At 43.9% G+C, this 20254-nt stretch overlaps 1 protein-coding gene across 1 annotated transcript; it reads left to right on the forward strand.

Annotated features, from left to right (window-relative positions):
• The first annotated feature begins 18354 nt into the window (after positions 1-18354).
• LOC147423744 (expansin-A1-like) lies at positions 18355-19920 on the forward strand. The gene is made up of 2 exons (XM_086500890.1): positions 18355-18820; positions 18948-19920. The coding sequence occupies exons 1-2, from the start codon at positions 18817-18819 to the stop codon at positions 19571-19573; spliced, it is 630 nt and encodes a 209-aa protein (XP_086357016.1). The 5' UTR covers positions 18355-18816; the 3' UTR covers positions 19574-19920.
• The last annotated feature ends 334 nt before the right edge of the window (positions 19921-20254 follow it).

Below are 20254 nucleotides of genomic sequence, written 5' to 3' on the forward strand. Positions count from 1 at the left end.
GTTGTGCCATGTTGGGCAAATCATCTCTATCTAGTGGTGGAACCAAGTGAAGCCTTCTCCTTCCAATGCCAACCCAAATCCCTCATACTGAGTATGGAAATCCGTAATCTATTCAACTCTCAAAACTTGTTTGAAGAGATAGACATGAACATATGGATCCTCCAATCCATCTTATATTGTTTTAACACATTGAGCCACTTGATATGGTCTTAATTGTTGTGGTTTAGTCACTAATCTAGCCAATTCTTGGTCACTTGGAAAGATATCTCTTGCTCTCTCCTCTCATCTTGGAGAAAATCCCGATGGAATCCTCTCAAGATCGTGCTTTGGCATTGTTTTTTGTTGAAAGTAAGTAGTATCTTTGTATGTATATCTCTCTAGGTCAATTGGATTGACAAGTTTGTACTCTCTTCCATACTTATCTACCATCAAAACTTGAACTTCATAGGTATCTATATACATGAATGCATAGAGATTCTTATGGAATGGCATCTCTCCAGCATAGAGTTCTACATGCTTGTAGAAGGTATATGGATCCCTATTTGTGAACCTATACAAGCCGTCATAAGCATAATCCGTGAGCACTTTTATGGATTCATTGGCTTTGATGAATCTCACGTTTGGTTTGTTGATGAGAGAATGTCTCTCCTCTATGTATTCTCCCAATCTCATTGTTGTTGATATTGCAACACTTCTTGCATTTTTCATGTCTATGGGTGGAGTAGAAACCCTAGTGGAAGATTTGTCATAATAAAAGGCTTACTCAAAACTCTCAAGGTAGTCCTTTTTGACAAGCCCACTTTGGCTTAGTGAAACTTATCCCTTTTTGCCCCTGATCAGGAAACCTAGAAAAATTCAGTAGGTGTGTCCTATTGCCCACAAGATTTCTTCCTCGCTATACCTGACTCAATTTGGAGTTGTCTATAAAAAGTTAGAGCAATTTTAGTGAATTGTACTTGAAACTATTGGGTTAAAGGCCTGTGTGCCTGGCTGCCCGTTGTTCAGCCGCCCATGTACAGCCATTCTTTTACTCATTCATAATAACTATACTCATAACTACACATTGTAGTGTGAGTACCGCCCCGCCACACACTGTGTCTATCTCCTTCTTCGTGCTGGCTCTCTGTGTGTGTGCTCTCCGATCCCAATAAGTGGTATCAGAGCTTGGTAGTGAGAGCATTGAGAGCTTCATCATCATTGTTGAGTGTGCTGAAAATTGTTACTGTTTCATTGTCGTTTTTTAGTCTCGCGCACGCGCGCATTTCTAAAGAGCAGAAGGTTTTTCTGAGCTTGGCATTGGAAGGTTCAACACTCCACGAGTATTTTCACCAGGTCTGCAGGTCTCCTGGGGTTAACCCCCTTTTGGAGCCATTCGTGCCATCAGAAATCCCATCTGAGCTACAGACTAGGAGCTGCGTTTTTCAGCTCTCTTTGGTAGTTTTCTACTGCTGCAGAGCATCCATAGCCATTACAGGTGCCATTGGTGCAGTGTCTTCCACTTACATGAGCCCAAAACTCATTTGAGAGTGTGTAGCCTCTTCTTAGAGTGGCCTCATACACACAGATAGAGTGGGAGTTTGGCGGCATTGTCTTCTTCGACTATAGGTACATGTACAGGTATAGGTTACAGGGAGCTTTGGATACAGGTTTCTCCTGTGGTTACAAAACATGTATTTTGACTGTGGGAGAGACATGTATATGGTTGTGGTTTGAGTGGGAGCTTCTACTTTTCTGGGCAGTCTGCTTTTGCGTGTTCTTGAGCTACAGGTTTACATCATCTATGTATGTTGATGGATGTGGATATGGCAATTTGACAGACACTCTTTATGCATGATATTGTGGAGATTTGGTTCACTTATACATAGAGCGGGTTTGCTCTTGCTTAGAATGTTGCGGTTTGAGTACGGACAGGTACTTGGTTGACAGTAGAGATTGGACTTGATCACTTCACATCATTTCTAGGTTTTGTCATTGGCACCCTACTAAGGTGAAGACAAGAATCTTGTCATGTTTTTGTTGTGATGTATCTAAAGCCATTGGAGGACTTGTTGCAACCAATCGTATGTACATAAAAATAGTATTATATCTCTTTGAACAGTACACCATGTGTGGAGGTGAATGCCGGTGTGGCATGTTGATCGACCTACTAGACTAATGTGGGCCGGTTGCCAAGCCTCACCATATCTATTGTAGCAAAGCGAGAACTACACGTGCACACAAAGTATGTCAATCCGTCCAGAGTTGACCATGGATCACCTTTGCCTTCATTAGAAAAGACTACATGGAACTTCCAAATTTTAACTTGAACTATCCAAGGAGGGTGACTGCTTGCATTGTAGAATCTTGATGAAACATTCTAACGAGGATAAACCACATTCCACTGGCCATTTTTAAGGTCTGTATGGCTAGAGATATTTCCTTTGTGAGTGAATCTCTAATGTTTGACATTGCATTTGCATTGACCACATCCCAATCAAAGCAAGATCTGAGATCTATACTCCTCATCCTAAAGTCATTTGTACCTATTGTTTCCATCCCTTGTGGGTCATGCCTCCGTGCCATCAATGATATCCTATTAGCTTTTTTGCAAAAAGGAGGGTCACATGGTCAAATTCAAATGAACATAGTTATCATCATTCAATTTGTTGTTAGGGCTCGAGCATGGTGGAGCCATTTTGTGGGTTCAAGAGAAAATTTGTTTCATGTGTGGACCACATTTTGTTAGAACATGATCTAGGTGCCGCCACTGAGCATCGACGGGTCAATGTGCCCACTCAAACTGATGATTTTAGTTGTGGTTGGAGGACGTGTATGAATGCTATGCTCCTTCTGAGCCAAATTTCAGATGTTCCAAACGTAAGTACGCGTGTTGTTTTAGTGCTTTTATCCCTCCAATGTTTTTATGAAAAGAAGTTACTTCTTTACTTACTTTCTTATTTTGCACATCTCCAAGACCTTGAATTACATAACTACAGCCCCTATGATGTGTATATTTGTTTGTAATGGCCATTCAACATATTATAATTTTGGTGCATAGTTGGTACAAGAGAGGAAAGCAATCGAGCTGAGGAGTTCAAACAGGCCTGCACTAACAAATTGATGCAGCGGTACAAGCAGACTCAAAACAAGATTCTAAACATGCAAGAAGCAATCAATCAATATTATGCGAATGTCGCAGAAGTAGAGGATTGGGTTACACATTGGCGGCAAGAGCAAGAAAAAAGTAAAGATTCACAGGTTCAAGATGCATGGGAATCCATGAATGAGGCTCGAGCATTCGAGCAATGCAAAAGGGAAACCAAGACCAGCATCCCTCGAGGGAGAAGGAGCAGCAATCAAGGGAGAGGATAGGGGAGTATTGGTAGCAATTGGGGCACGGGTTAGGCGAGCAGTGGTAGCAACTAGAATAGGGGGCAGGCAAGCAATGCTAGCAACTGGGGAAGGGGACAAGGGAGTAGTGGTAGCAATACGAGAAGGGGGCAGTAATTATCAACCCTTTGTATACGATTTGAATGGAAAAATACAATGTATAAAGTCTTGAAACAATACAAAGTTTACAATTTTGGGACAATGTTTGAGTGGCACAAAATGTCTTTGTATTAAACATATTTTTGGGTGTACATCTTGGATAGCATGGTAGTGTTTGTGACCTAGCTTCCGGTTAAAGCAATCAAGTGAAGTGTATTCGAGAGGGACTCCTTACACAATGTTATTTTCTCCTTGCATCTTGAAATCTGAGAAAAACAAAGTATTAGTATCTATATATTTAAGGCATTAAAGAAAAGTGAAATTTATCCATTTAGTTAGTACCTTTCTATTGTTCAGATTGGATGCATACACTTCTGGCAGCAGTGGGCAGGTCATCATATGTAAGATGTACGCTGAGTTGTGCAAGAATTTTACTTGACATTGTGTCCAGCACAGTAAGTATGCTCTCTTAAAAGTAGATCTCCATTTCTAAAGGTTTGTTCTTAGAGTTAAACTCTCTATCCTGGTCGAGTGGAATAAGCTGCCCACTAAGAAGATGATATCTAAAATGGGAAAATAACACTATCAAATTTTGAGATCTTATAATGTACTTGTAAATTATGGACTTATTTTTCAACATACAAATCTTTCCTCTGATTGTTTCCTATCCCAATTATCATCTAAAAAGTACAAACAACTCTCAAACTTGCAAATGAACATTGTTGTGGTCGTTCGTTTTGCTCATCGAAGAAGAAATCTACAAACACTTTAACAGGCATAAATAGAGTGATCCTAACAATCTTTGTAGCAATAGAAGACTTGAGGCACTCCTGTATATCTGAAAACAACCTATTCCTGAAGATTTCAGTAGTTTGGATGCTTGCAAAGACCAATCCTTGCTATCAAATGATGGAAGTGGCAAAGGAGTTACACGACCCCAGCCAAATGATACTCGGGGTTCCAAATATGACATATCATAAAAGAATATTCAATTATTTTCAAGCTTCTTGTGTAACCTATTCCTGAAGATTTCACTAGTTTGGATGCTTGCAAAGACCAATCCTTGCTATCAAATGATGGAAGTGGCAAGGGAGTTACACAACCCCAGCCAAATGATACTCGGGGTTCCAAATATGACATATCATAAAAGAATATTCAATTATTTGCAAGCTTCTTGTGCAGTCTTCCTTGGTACATTTGCTTGCCAATAAATGCATGGAAAGCATCAAAAATCCCAACTATGCTCTCAAGTGGTCCCCAATCCGTCATGTTTTATGGATAAATATATGCACCATATCAAACATGATATCAATAATAAGCCTTCAAAAATAATCATGCACTAAATGAGATATATGCTCAAAAAACCCTACAGTTGGATCGATGTCGTGAAAAACTAGGAGGAAATTTGTGCAACCTTAGGTCTGCATGTTGGGAAGCATGTCGTATGAGGACCTTTTTCACCTCCTTGTTTTGGACACACACTTTAAACTCTTTAACTTGTCCCTTGAAAGCCTCCACAAAGTCATTGCTTGCCTCCTCTTCCTCCTCCTCGTCTACAATAGTACCCAAATTTCGTTAGTTATTCTAGATGGTATCCATGACTGATAATATATAGTATAACTATTAAAAATTCTAACATAGTCAATTAAAGTGCTAGGCCTTTGAGAGGTAGTCATGGTGTGCACTAGGACACACAGTAGAGTTAGTGCAAATATGAAAAAGGGAAGACAGTTTTGACATAAAGTAGAGTTACTCAAGGTAACATTTGGGTGGGAACATACATACTGGAGCCTTCAATGCAAGTTCTAAAATTTGTCGGTACAAAGTTAGTACGGTTTATGGCATTTATGATTTGAAAGTGTGACATTGCATGATTTGAATAACAAAATTATTAATTTTTTCCTTATTTTCTCAATGAGTCTCGCTCTAAAATACCAAATTTTTAAGGTAACGTTAGCCTCTTCCTCATTGGTCGAGCGCCACTCTCTCTCTAGAGCTAAAAGGCCCAAAAGCGAGTCCAACTTTCTCCTAATGATGAGTGGAAGTTTTATCGGGAGCTGGTTTTGCACCCTTTTGGTCACCTCAATAAGCATACCATTGGGGTTTTTCTCAAGCTTTCTAGGGTTTACAAAGGTCATATGAAGCATTTGAAGCTAGTTGGAAGTGATGGTTTGTCAATCAAGGTTATGAACGCCAAGATATTGCGACAGGAAGCTGGCAATCGGCAAGAGCAATGTAGTTACAGATGGTTTTTCTCTAGTTTGGGGACTTTTGTTCATGGTTGTTAGATTGTTAGAATGTGGTGCAATTCTTTTGGTTTCAATTCAAAAGAGTAGTTTTTATTGGGGACTTACAAGAGAATCATCTGACACTGGGGCTGAAAGTTTTGGTAGTTCAAAGTGGCCCAAAAAAAAGATTTTTTTTGAAGAAGTTTTTAAAATTTGGTAACCCCAAGGGGTGCAAGGCTTAAGAGACTTCCAGGAGACAGAGAAATAACTCATCTGCGTGGTCAAAAAGGAACACTTGGGATATATATAATAGAGCACCCTCCTTTCATAAGTTATCCAAAGGGGACCTGCCCAGTGGGCACGGTGTGTTTGGTGCACGTGGGCATTGGGCAACAGCCTTGCCAGATGCTGCAATGTTGATTATCATTGGTGGTTATTGATGCAGCACACTTGAATGCTATTGAAGCAGTGCGTATGGTGGAGAAGTACTTTCCAACAAACATTCTTACCATCCAAATGCATGTACTTGTGCATGTGGTCAATGAAGTTGCAGTTGCTGGGGTAGTCCATAGCACGTGGATCTTCTTCTTAGAAAGATCATGAAGACTTTAAAGGGGTTCGTTCGTCAAAGGGCTCACCCTAAGGGTATCATGGCCGAAGTATGGCTTTTACAAGAGTCTATTGTCCTCATCAGTGAATTTTTGGGCTCAATTGATCCAGAGATGCCCCGAATGTGGACTAAGGAGGTCAACATCAAGGTGACAGGGGACGAGCCGCAAGGACAAGGCATCATTAGTAAGATGGACATCACAATGCAAGAAAAGGTTATGAGATTTTGTCTTCTCAACTCAGACATCATGCAAAAGCTATCAGCACACCAAAATTTCACAAGCTACAAATATCACAAGCTATCAGCACACCAAAATTTAGATCCAGAAATAGTGGAACATGGATTGCGGTCCATGTACCCCTAAGGAATTTTTTGACAGAAACGTTTCCAGTCTCTAGCAGAGACCATTGTGAACAAAAGTCCCTAGAGGATTTTTCTCAAAAAAATCCAAAAAGTCGCCGAAAAGTGCAATAAACAGTTCAAGGTGAAAACCCTAAACAGACCTGTGAATTGACTTTTTCTTGACTTGAAGTGATCCAAATCACATAAAAACTATATAGCTAGCATCATGAGACTAAGGGCAAGCTGTGTGACAAGTTTCATTACCATCTGACACATAGGTACATGGATCGCGATCCATGTTCCTCTGTCACAGATTGATACCAAACTTACACCATAGCTAGAGGACATCACAAGGAGTCTAGTGGTCTTTTCAAAACTAGATTTGGATATCAAAAACCAAGTCAAAAGCTAAAACTGCCAAGTACTTTGACAAAGTGCTACCTAACTTTCAATCCAGAGGTCAATTTTCAAAAAATTTGATACCATAGGAACTACTAATCATGTTGATTTTGAGGGTACCAAGAGAAGTCAATTTGGGCTCCAAACATGGATCGTGATCCATGTACCCATAGTGACAACTTGACCTAAAAGTTTCCAGAGCAATAGTGCATACACAAGGAAACATATCCCAAAGCTTAGTTGTGAGAAAATTTGAGCAAATTTGAGTCAAAAGGGAGCAAAATAGGTGAAAAACTAAAAACCGCACTACAAACTTAGTGTTGGTCATTTGACTTATCAAAACAAGTCCAAATTTAAAAAGATTTGAGATTGACTTTGTGGACATAGAGTACAACAAGCTGTCAAGAGATCAAATCCAAATGTGGTTGAACATGGATCCCGATCCATGTATCTCAAACTCAAAATTTAATGAAAATCGGTACAAAGCCTGCATATGACCTTGTCTACAAAGAGTTCAAATTTGGAGAAAAACATTTGACAGAGGAACATGGATCGTGATCAATGTACCTCAGCATAGTGGGGGGCATCTAACTTGATGATCTTGTAGATATACTTAAGAACATCCCAAATCGCAAGGTTGAGCTAAAAATACCTTTTGGAGACCAAGATACAAGCCTAAGTTCTTGTGTTCTGGTCATGAGACTGTTTTGAGTGATGTTTCTGTTGGGATCGGAGAGCACACACACACAGAGCCAACACGAAGAAGGAGATAGACACAGTGTGTGGCGGGGCGGTACTCACACTACAATGTGTAGTTATGAGTATAGTTATTATGAAGGAGTAAAAGAATGGCTGTACATGGGTGGCTGAGCAACGGGCAGTCGGGCACACAGGCTTTTAACCCAACAATCTCCCACTTAAAGGCAGTGTGCCTTTAAAGTGGCCAAAGTACAGGAAAAGAAGTCAAGCCATACCCATCAGCGATCTACAGTGTGCAAACCGTTGTGAGGCTAACGACTTCGTGAGTAGGTCAGCAGGGTTATCGTCAGTGTGTACCTTGACAAGCTCTATGTGCTTGTCCTCTAGCACCTCTCGTATGAAGTGATACCTCACCTCAATGTACTTTGTCTTCGCATGGAAGCATTAGGAAAAATATGGACTCTCCTTGGGCCTTTTTGATTAGTGAAGGCTTAAGGGAGAACCAATGAGAAGGCTCTTGGGATATCACCTAGAGGGGGAGGAATGGTAGGGGTGCAGCCTAATTGTCTCCCTCTTCAATGCTTGGTTCTTAGAGAGAGGTGGGAGGTAGGCTGGGGGGGAGGGGGGTAAATAGGAGGAGAGAGGTGTCATAAAAGAGGGAGGGACCCCCCAAAAAAAAACGCGCATGCTTAAAAACCCAAAAAATTGAAAATTTTTTAAAAGTTCCAAAGTTGACCCATTTGCCTCCAAAAATGCCCCAAAACATAAACTAACTTAAAAAAGTCAATTTTTCTCCCCAAAATCCACTTTTCTCTCTCGCCCTCTTCTCCCTCCTCCCATTCTCTCTCTACAGTCAAGGCAGCCATAGCCAAAAGCTTTCCACCACTCTCTTCTTCTCTCTCCATAGCTCCCCCTTCTCTCACACCTCCATCAACCCTCTACAGTCCCACACTCCATAGCCCACAGCTCCACTATCCTCTCTACCTCTCTACCTCTCACTCCTCTCTTTCTCTATCTCCACTATCAAAGCCACCATAGGTAGCTCACCTCAAGCATGTCCACGCATAGACGGCCCAAACTAGAGATAGAGGAGATTGTGTTGCACAACACAAAAGACTCAGAGGGGGTATGGATCCCACAAGTGTTCAAGAAGGGTGCATGGATCTACATGCAATCGTCACGTGCTGGACCTCATCGCGTACGGTGTCGAGGTGTATTGGAACGTCATTGGAAGGTCCGGCTATTGACATTCAAAGAAACAAAGTCCGGAATGGTGGCCATCGTGCAACACGTCTACATTGCAGCTGAGCTCCACTTCAAGAGAGCTTCTACTCAATTTGCACCTCATTGTAAGTTTTCATGGTTTAGCTATCCCATGCATATGTCATGTTTACGTTTATGTGATCATTATGTTTAACTAAGGACATTTGTAAAGATGTTTTTCCATCCAGCTTAGTTGAGGAGCAGCCGCTTGAGTGCCTCTCAGGCACGTTCATGGTTGTGCATGCTCACACCGGGAGAGCTTATGTTTCCTAATGTTTCATCGAAAAAACTTACCGAGTAGCAAATATTCATGTACTCCCACAAGTACGTGGTGCCGAAGTCAAGCCAAAGCTATGGTAGGTTAGAAGCCATGGAGACACCCTCATTGCAGAGTGCAGAATGGCCAACTCCAGACCATTGGGCTTTGCTTTCTTTCAAGCGCAAGGTGCTGCAAGATTTCCAAGGGTCCCTAAAGTTTGGTAAGGCAACCAGATCGGTGGGTCTCAGTTGGCATTGTCCCATTCATTTGTTTGTGCATGCATTCCGCTCTCTACCGATTGTAGAAACACCAACAATGTTTGTTTGCAAAGAAGTTGACATAGATGCAATGGACACCATTCTAGGTGTCAATTTGGGCTATGTTGACGGTTTGCATGATGGTGACCGTTATAAGTGCAATGTGTCCCCCACACAGCTTTGCCTTCGGTATTTGAAAGCAAGGCGCACCTTGTATGCACGGTTTAGCTATGAGAGGTGGATGCACAAATGTGGCAAATGGATACCCTTGCAGCTGACAGCCGAAGAGATTCAATCCTTTGAAATTCGTGTCCGCATGCCCAATAACGAGGTGGAGGTGGTTGCAGTGAATCCGCATTGCACTCTTGCCAATCTTCGGGAACACTTTGTCATAATGGGATTCGAGGATGTCGGTAATGCAAGTTTCAAACTAGAACAACGCAAGGTATGCTTTGTGCTTCCTTAGCTACCTTTTCTTATTTTCTGCAGGTTTTTGTATTTTGATTGTCCATTTTTGGTTGTATAGATTGGAAGGCGGATGGAGGCCACTATGCTTGTTTACAAAGATTGGGCTACAGACGAAATCATCTTGTCTAAGTGAATTGGCTTGTAACTTTAATCGTTTATATATTGGATATTTTATTAAATATTTTGAAAAGTTTTAAGGTGTTGTACTTGATTTTGTACTTGAGTTTTAAGGTGGTGTAAATTTATTTTTTAAATCCATATTTTTTATTTTTTTCGAGATAGAATATGTCTATATAAGGAGGACCACCTCCTCATTTCACCATTTTCATCCCAGCATTGCAGAGAGACCTAGCATACCCAATCACGCAAAGAGAAGACATGGCTGCTACTAGTGCTTTAGATGCATTCCTTACTGAGGTTCGGCATGCAAATCGCCCTGAGCTTCAAGCATTTTTCACAACCCAACCCGATTTGGAAACCACCTTGACCCTCCACTCTCAATCTCTTGAGCACATTACTTCATACATTTCCACGTGCATGGGGAGATTCATTGTTGAGTTACCAAACCGACCAGGGCAATGGGTCCCTGGAGGCATTCTCCACCACATCTACCAAGGGGACAGGCCATTTCATCAGCGGCTTGCACGCTTTGCCACCATAGCACAACCCGCCGGACAATATGTGCGGCTTGAAGCTGATGATGTGCGAGCAATGCGTAAGGGAAGTATCGGAAACACTTTTTTCTCTGTTCAGGCCATAATGATCTTCCTCCTTCACGAGTGCCCAGCAGGCCCTGACGTAGTGCTACCTCACTTGCAAATCGGCGGGGTATTGGCTGATGTGAAGGACCCCAAGCCCGCGGCCATTGACTCATCCGCAGAGGAGAGGACGCTTGCCTTGACCTACCCTGTAGGGATTCAAGGCCTCTTGGAGGCCTCTCCATCAGTCGGTTCATCCTCGGGACCGCCAGAAGGAACCACCACTCAGGATGCCATCCCTGAGGTAGAGATTACCCGCTTCTCCTCTATTGTGGTGGGTGGGGAGGAGTTTGTGTTTATGCACGATCTGGAGAAATCCTTTGAGCTTCGCATGGATGAGTGTTTCGCCATCCTCGATGCCCATGGAAGTTTGAGATTGATACCACCACCTCCCATGATGATGATCTCCTACTGCCCATGGGGAATACTTTGGCGGACACAGTGGTGATCGCACAAGACGAGGTGGCAGCGGCCGAGCAGGCCAAGGTCTCTGAGGAGGAGTTTTTGGCCGTGCAAGCCATGTGTTTGGCTAAACGCGCAAGAGTGGATTCACCACCACCTGCTGCAACACCTGTTTTGCTTGATCCAAAGGGGAAGTCAAGCGTGGATCTTTACTTGCACCCGGATGCCGATGAGGAGGATCGTAGACAAGGGGTATAGATGCTCACTTACATTTGATTGTTACAAATGATTTTGTTAATGTTATATCATAATTCTGTGCCATATCTCAGAAAAACTATGTTCTGCAGGATGTTCTGGAGGTTGATGCCTGGGCGCAATGGTCAGGGGGGAGGAGGACGCCGTTCGGACCTCAAGCAGCACTTGCTCACTACCTCAGTACACTTCCCACTCGTGTCGTGGTGTTTGTCCATGCCGACTACTCTCCCAATGGTCGCTACAACATTTTTGCTCTCCGTTCACTCTCCAAGGCGTTGTGTTTAACAACACTTGCCCAAACGGCCAACCTTGTAGTGCTTGTAAAGAAAGATTTTGCAATATCCACTTTCGGTGTAAACTTTCGCGGGCGCCTTATTGCCCATGTCGGCATGAACCAAGCTGTAGGGGTTAATGACACCCAAGAAATCACAACCACTTTACTTAACAGGGAGCCACCCCAAAAGTCCAAGCGCCAGAAAATTGTAATTAGAAAGATCCTAAAGAAAAATCCGGATATCATGTAAAGCATTGATTTCTTTAATGAAACTACTTTTTGCTGTCTATGACTCTCTTTCTTGCAAGGTTTTGAATTTCTTATATGTTGGGCTTCCATTGTGTATGAGAAACACCATAATTTTTGCTATGACTACTAAAGGGTTTGGCAGGCATTAAAATTTAAAAAATGTATACTTTGTTATATCTAGGCTTACAAAGTTATGTATGTGCCTAGTAAAGGGCTTGGAAGTCCCAAAACAATGTTGCCACAAGGGCGCACATTAGGGCTTTCCATCAGCAGATGAAGTGTGCAAATGCGCGCCCTTGTGGCAGTTGAAATTGGACACATCTAAGAGCATACCCAAGTACAAAACAGAGTGACAAGGCATTAATACCCAGCTGCAAAAGAGAAACACATGGATACCCAGGTAACCTTAAGCCCATCTTGCCCCAGATACCTAAAGATGTATTAACAAACCACAAAACTGTGGCAATATCTAAACCCTTCTTGGAGAGAATATTTAATAGGAGCATATCCAGTTACAAAACAGAGTGAGAAGACAATAATACCCAGCTGCAAAACAGGAAGACATGGATACCCAGGTAACCTTAAGCCCATCTTGCCCGAGATACCTAAAGTTGTATTAACAAACCACAAGAGTAAACTTTGTGGCAATATCTAAGCCCTTTCTGGAGTTTAGGACTGACATGGACTAAGGGGGGATGAATTCCAGCAGCATCTATGCTAATTGAAGCATTGAAGCAAACAAAACATACTTATTGCTTGTCAAAATTGTTTGGAAACCACTGGAGAGTGTCAGCAAAGCACTAGGAGAGGCTGCCACAAGGGCGCGCATTATGTCCATCCATAGGCCTCTGGAAGCCCCAAATGCGCGCCCTTGTGGCAGCCAACTTGGGGGCATTCCAAGCCATTTTGAACACTTTGTAGATGTTTTTGCCATGCAATAGTGAGTCACATAGCATGGATACATCAGGAAGTGCATGCCCCACTTAGCCAAGGTGCTAAACGTAGGCAATTTTTCACAATAACAAGCTAATGGCTACATACATACAGTAGAAGGTAGACAAACTTGAACCAGTGCTGCATTGCATGGTACAGAATTAAAACAATACAATGCGCATTGGGGTATACAATAAAAGACGCTTATATTCAAATTCTTCCCAATACAATGCACAGAGTGGGATATAGAATCAAAAGACGCTTGTATTCAAATTCTTCCCAATCTTGGAGTTCCGTAAATACAAAAAGGTTGATGCCTAATTACAAGCTACTCCTCATGGCGCAAACGGTGAGCAAGCTGCATATCCTTGGGCATAATGGTTTCATGCTTTGCATGGATGGCACAGAGGTTAGAATCCTCGAATATGCCAGTTAAATATTGCTCTGCTGCCTCTTGGACTGCCTCTATGGCCACGGCGCCCATCCGAAACTGAGTGTTGTACAATTGCAAAACCTCCCTGCATAGCCTTGCAAAAGGGGCCCTCCGAATCAAGAGCTCGGTGCTCTTTTGATAGTGTCGAATCTCCGCAAAAGCACGGCTGCGCTTTCGTACCTTCTGAGGTCGACGTGGAGGTGCATTTTTGGCACGAGTCGGGGCTGCTTGCTTCCTCTTCTTGTAGACAATGCTCTTTCTCTTTTTTTTCTGCACAGGCACTTCCAACACCTCATAATCAGATTCCACCCACTCTCCATCTGATTCGTGCTCTTCACTATCGACTGGATGTGATGGTGTAGGTCCACTCCCTTTAGGAAGTGTCTTACCCCCAATAGACATGTGAGCCTGATAAGTTTGTATTTGGACGCCAACCCATGGGGCATCTTCATCCGTTTGTGTCTCTTCGGAGCCTTCTGACGGCTGCTTTTGATTGTTTGTTTCTTTGCCCTGGTCGCTCTCATCCTCCCTGTTGCCATCAGAATCGTTGGAGTCCGATGAATAGACAACAAGACGATGCTTCCGTCTCTCTTTTGCTGCTGTAGAGGACTGGCCATACTGATTTGAAGCTCCAGCTTCTTCTGTGTGGACTTCACCTTGAGCTTGTGAAGTTCCAGCTTCTGTTGCTGTACCTTTGAGTCGTTGGCCATCCGGCCCCTCTGGATATGCAATCCTAGCCGTTTGTTTTGTTCGTGCCATGGTTGCACCTAGTAGGGAAGATGACAAAATGAGACCCTTCAACCTTTAAATAGGTTTTTTTGAGATTTGGGCCCTTTCACACTATGTGGCCAATTGAGTGAAACTCAAATAAAGCAATTGAATTGAACAACTAAACCTGGATCATGCGGATGGCTGATGGGACGCCCAAACGCTGCCTTTTCGATATTTAGTTGCACGCCAAGCTTCGTGGCCGAGGGACGCTCGCGAGCGTTTCCACTTCTCGGATGCTGCAGTACGGGAAGCATTGCGTAACTGCTTTGCTAACATCGATTTTCTTGCTTTCTCAATAGTACGAGTTCTCCCAAAGGTGTGCCTAAAAAACCAATTAAACATCTCTTGGAGGTAGTTGGAGTGTGAACTACCACCACCATGCCGAGTATTCTTGAAGTAGACTCCTTTTGCTCGATAGTGGGACTTCTCCATGCCTTGTGTACTCCATATATCAAGCGAACCATAGCGGTCCATGAAGTATGCACCATGCGCATAGAGAATGTGCTAAAACAACCAAAAAGGAGATAAGCGAATAGAAAAGTTACATTTTCAAACATTGCATATGTATTAAGTCCGTTAAAACAAACCATGTAGTGTGTAATCTTGCTTTCAGACCATCCGTCCTTAGCGGCCTTTGTGAATTCATAAAGCACCTTCTTGAACTCCTCTCGTTGCTCAACGGTGGTGCTTGAAAGATTCATCAATTGCACAACCTTTTGAAAGGATGACCATACTAGCTTGCGTTGGTTAGCAACCTCCACATTGGGATCTTTGTCCGTCATGCATGAACACAAATCTTTCCACAACTCCCACCGCTTCTCACTTGCTAGATCGACACTTGCCTTGGATACCTGCATCGGAGACATTGACATCTTCTTGAAAAATCGACGTGCTTTGGCTCCATTCATGAAAACCTTCTGTGCCACCTCATATGTCTTCTCCCTACAAGTCTCTGCTACAATGTTCACCCTTGATCGGTGACATCCAATTTCATTAAGGAGCGTCTTCACCCCTTGCAAGGAGTCTTTTGACCGTTGAAGGGGCTTCATTGTGAAAGCATAATCAATGTGATGCTTTAAGATCCTATCAAATATTCGCTTAAACGCATGCAATGTGCAAAAGTGAACATTGTTGAGGGAGAAGGGAATTATGGGGTTCCACCCAGGATCTTTGCTATCCCTATTGGGCACCTGCAGCATATCACATGAAAGAACCGAACTTTGCCACTCCCTATTTATATGGTCATCATTATCATCGTCCTGACCTTCCACTTGAGTTGCTCGACTTGTCTTGTGCCCTTTCGTACAGAATGGACAGGGAAGTAAAGAATTTGCACCTTGTTTGCATCCAAGCATGCACTTTATGGTCTCTAGATCACCACCTAAATGCCATTCAACATCAAACTCCCCGCGTCCTGGAACCATGAGCTTCTCACCATTTATTTGAGCTTTAATGACCTCTGTGACCCATGGGATTCTACTGAAAATCCATGCAAGGACTTCATGTGTCTCTTTCGGAACTTCAATTGCACCAAGCCACCATATATCCTTCTCTGATTGCACACTAAAAGAGGGCTTTGTCGCTTCACTCGAACTGCAAGATTGCTTGGCATAAGCTAGGGCTTCATTCATAAGCGTGATGCTCATTCTCTCCAACTTTCTCCCTTTAACAATTACACACTCATCCAACTTCAGCACAAACACAAGCTTGCCTTCAAGAACTGCCAACAACATAAAGCCTCAGAATGCATGTTATGACACATCATAGAGCATGTAGGCAACTCTAAACTAACCTGCATCACTCAAATTGTAGAAAATAGCCATGGACTGCTGCAATCGTATCAAGTCCAGTGTAACCATTTTGGCATGTCATCATTCAAGATAATAAAAGGAAGTACCTGATTAGAGTAAGGTACACTCTATCACGGGTCCACATGTGAATATCACATTGGTGGAAATGTGGGTCAAGATTAGTTAGAAAATCTTCTTGATTCTGTCAGGCTGGATTTTCCCTAACCCTATTACCTACACCCGACAATGTTTTGAAATACTTGGTCCCGATTGGCCGTAGAGTTGCTTTTTGCACTGTTGGAGACTTTGGAGGGCTTTGAAATTTGTGCTTAAAGTGCTAGACCCCCAAGCGCACTTGGGGATGTAGGAAGGTTGTGGACTTTTGAAGTTTCTTTGGAGTGGAAGAAGGAAGTCTAAAGGCTTGCCAAGGCTTGAACCCACAAAATGGATCCACCATGCTCAAGCGTTAGTGACAAACTATATGGCAAAAAGTATGCTCGTTGGAATTTGATCATGTGAAGCTTGAACCCACAAAATGGCTTCACCATGCTCGAACGTTAATGACAAATTCAATGGTGATAGCTATGCTCATTGGAATTTGACCATGTGACCCTCCTTTTTGCAAAAAATCTTATAGGATATCGTTGATGGCACGGAGGCATGACCCACAAGGGATGGGAACGATAGGTACACCTGACTTTAGGATGAGGAGTATAGATCGCAGATCTTGCTTTGATTGGGATGCGATCAATGCAAATGTGATGTCAAACATTGGAGATTCACTCACAACGAAAACCTCTCTAGCCATACAAACCTTGAAAATGGCCAGTGTAATGTGGTCTATGCTCATTGGAATGTCTGATCAAGATTATACAATGCCAGCAGTCACCCTCCTTTGAAGTTCCATGTAGTCTTTTCTAATGAAGGCAAAGGTGATCCACGGTCAACTCTCGATGGATTGACATACTTTGTGTGTACGTGGTTCTCGCTTTGCTACAATGATATGGTGAGGCTCGGCAACCGGCCTACATTAGTCAAGTAGGTCGATCAACATGCCACAGTGGGCATTCACCTCCACACACCGGTGTACCGTTCAAAGAGATGTATTCCATTTGTATGTACATATGATTGGTTGCAACAAGTCCTCCAATGGCTTCAGATACAATCACAACAAAACATAACAAAGTTCTTTTCTTCACCTTAGTAGGGTGCCAATGACAACTAGAAATGATGTGAAGTGATCAAGATTCTTGGATTGTCTCACGAGCCTATTCAATTGGGCACGTGCATATCTCCAACTTTTACCATGCAAAATTTTCCATGCATTAATTGGCCGTGTCCCCATATCTCCATCCTTTTACTAGCATGCTGTCGCATAGTTGCCTATGAAATCGTTGTAGATGCATGAGAGGCCTTAGTTCTCCATTAGGGATTATGTCTATAGAGAATCATTGTGCTAGTTTTTGAGAACATCTCTAATGCATGCGCAAATACTTTAAAGGCTGGCACATGGGGAGCACTTCGCAAGGCCAAGGTAGAGAGCGCTCTGTGCTACTACTAATGAATGGAGGCATTACAAGTGTAGGTCGAATGAAGCATGCTTATGCTTTCTAGCATGTTATAGGGGAACCACTAAGTCTTTACTTCCGTTTTGAAACCTAGCTAGAAAAGGGAGGCCGTGATCCAAGGTTTTGTTCAACGATCAAAATTTATCATAGAAGAAAATAACAAATAACCAATCTAAGGAAGAAACATTGAAGGAGGATTCAATAGCCTTTAAGATAGAGCAAAACAGTCAGGAACGTGAGGGTAAGAGCACATCAAGGTGCCCCGTGTGTTGAGAATTTGAAAATAAGAGGGCATCAGGAAAGAGTTCAGTGGACATTTTCTGAATCAAGCACGACAAGGTCATGAGAGTGGGTAAGAGCACAGGAAGGTGGCGAGGTTGATGACTGGGTTGGATAACCTCGACCTAGTCACGTGCAACATGCCGGAATGCTGGTCATCGCCGTGATCGAGGCTCCTGGCTTGCCATAGTTCTTCCAACCTCCGTCCCCCCGGAAGAGCTGCGCTCTCTCTTTTTCGCTCTTCCTCCTCCGATTACGTTGTTCAGACGAGGGGACAGCGTACGTGCACCAAGGCGCTGGGGGCTCGAGGATACGTTAGACGGAAAATCCATGGGTCCACGTGTCAAAGCGTCTTTGGAAAGTTTTGGTAGGCTAGTGCCTGCCGTGCGGCGACAATGCATGTTCAATATGAGCCACTGGTGACTCCTCCTGATGAAGAGCGATGAGCCGACAACTTACGGATTGGATGGCAGATCGGCTTGCCTGACGACGTTGTGGCCAATGGGCGCCGCGCCCCCACAAGATCGAGAACTTAGAAGGGAGAGCGAGAGCTGGTCGAGCTGGGCCCCTTTCTTCATTGATTGAGGTGCATGTGCAATATAATATTGGGTAGTGCAGGGTCAGGCGAGGCCTGCAGGGCCACGATTAGGCGCTGCCTGTCTGCTGCATGTTACTCACAATCGCGATACATGTCCATTGTCGATGGCCCAGCTGCCCTCGACGTCCAGGCAGCCATGGCCCACCATGATTACCGGCAATAGAACTCCCCTTATCTGGCCAGGAGAGAGCGGCCACCTGGTCCTGATGTATAAATTAAGAGGCTCTATCCACTGATCCCCGCAAGCAGCTGCGCAATCGTCAGCCTTAATTTGCTTCGGCTTGCCCAAGCTTGCTATCATTAAGCAATTAGAATCTGCAGGTCAGTCAGGGTGGTGCGCTGCAAGCTGGGATGGCACCTGCTAATTTGTACTCCCTTCTGCTCCTATTGCTGCCCTGCTTCATCCACCTGAAGTCGGCCTCGGCGTCCTACTATGGCAGCGGCAGCTCCTAGCAAAGTGGGTGGACCAGCGCGCATGCCACTTTCTACGGTGGTAGTGATGCCTCGGGCACCATGGGTAAGTCATGAAGTCTCTTGATCTGCCTGCCTCTGATCATCGAATCGATTCGTATACGCACAATATTCATGCGCCGAGCTACCAGTACAGTACATGTCATTTGGCTGATAGAATTTCATTAATGCAGGGGGTGCGTGCGGTTATGGCGACCTCTACCTCTCGGGCTATGGCACCAACACGGCAGCCCTGAGCACTGCCCTCTTCAATGCCGGCCTCAGCTGCGGTGCTTGCTTCGAGATCCGGTGCGATGCATCGTCCGACCCGCAATGGTGCATTGCTGGAGAATCGGTGACGGTCACAGCCACCAATCTGTGTCCTCCCAACAATGCCCTGCCCAACAATGCGGGCGGCTGGTGCAACCCACCTCTCCAGCACTTCGACATGGCGCAGCCGGCGTTTGAGAAGATTGGAGCGTACAGGGGCGGCATCGTGCCTGTGGAGTACCGCCGGGTGCCCTGTGCCAAGAAGGGTGGAATCCACTTCACCATGAATGGTCACGCCTACTTCAACCTGGTGCTCATTACGAATGTGGGAGGAGTGGGTGATGTGCACTCCGTCTCCGTCAAGGGCTCGCGCACGGGATGGCAAGCCATGACCAGAAACTGGGGCCAGAATTGGCAGAGCAATGCGCAGCTGGACAGCCAGAGCCTCTCCTTCCAGGTCACCACCAGCGACGGCCGCACCCTCACCTCCTACGACGTGGCGCCCGCGGATTGGCGCTTCGGCCAAACCTTCAGCGGCGAGCAATTCTAGCTTCAATATCTGGTCGCCCAAAGTAGGCGCTGCTAGCTACTTCATTTGGGATTGGGAGAAAAACAATATTCTACACTACACTGTATTATATATACTGATGGGGGACTTGTGCTAACATCATCTAGCGAGCTGAGGTTGCACCCAATTATATTTACCCAAGGAGCAACCCACAAGCCAGATTGTTCAATGTGATAAAGCCATCCCTCCAGCCAACCACATGATCAATGTCATTCTTACCCATGTAATGAGTGGGGCACCCTTGCTCGTCGTGAGTCATGCATGAGTCATGACCGTCAAAGATGTTTGGGATGTTTTTTGATTTGTGTGCACAATGTAAATTATCTCTCTCTCTCTCTCTCTCTCTCTCTCTCTCTCTCTCTCTCTCTCAGTTTGTCATGTTGATATGTCTCCTCTACTCTAATTTTCTCATTGGTTATGGCATGCTAGAGATGTCTAGTTTCGTTCTTCTCAAACATGTTATGATAGCACCTGTGGACATTGTTGAAATTCTTATGACATTGGTGCGCTTTCATTGATTGAGGGGCATGTGCATGTGTAAAACTTTCCCAAGTTTTATCGACCTTGTATCTTTGCTGCTAATTGTGTTTGATTAGCATCAATGGCAGCCATGTTCTCATCCATAGCTTGATCCTTGTTTGGATCTCCAATGGCAACCTTAAA

Source organism: Adiantum capillus-veneris, chromosome 26, assembly GCF_014529385.1.
Source record: "Adiantum capillus-veneris isolate H3 chromosome 26, ASM1452938v2, whole genome shotgun sequence".
NCBI lineage: Eukaryota > Viridiplantae > Streptophyta > Polypodiopsida > Polypodiales > Pteridaceae > Adiantum > Adiantum capillus-veneris.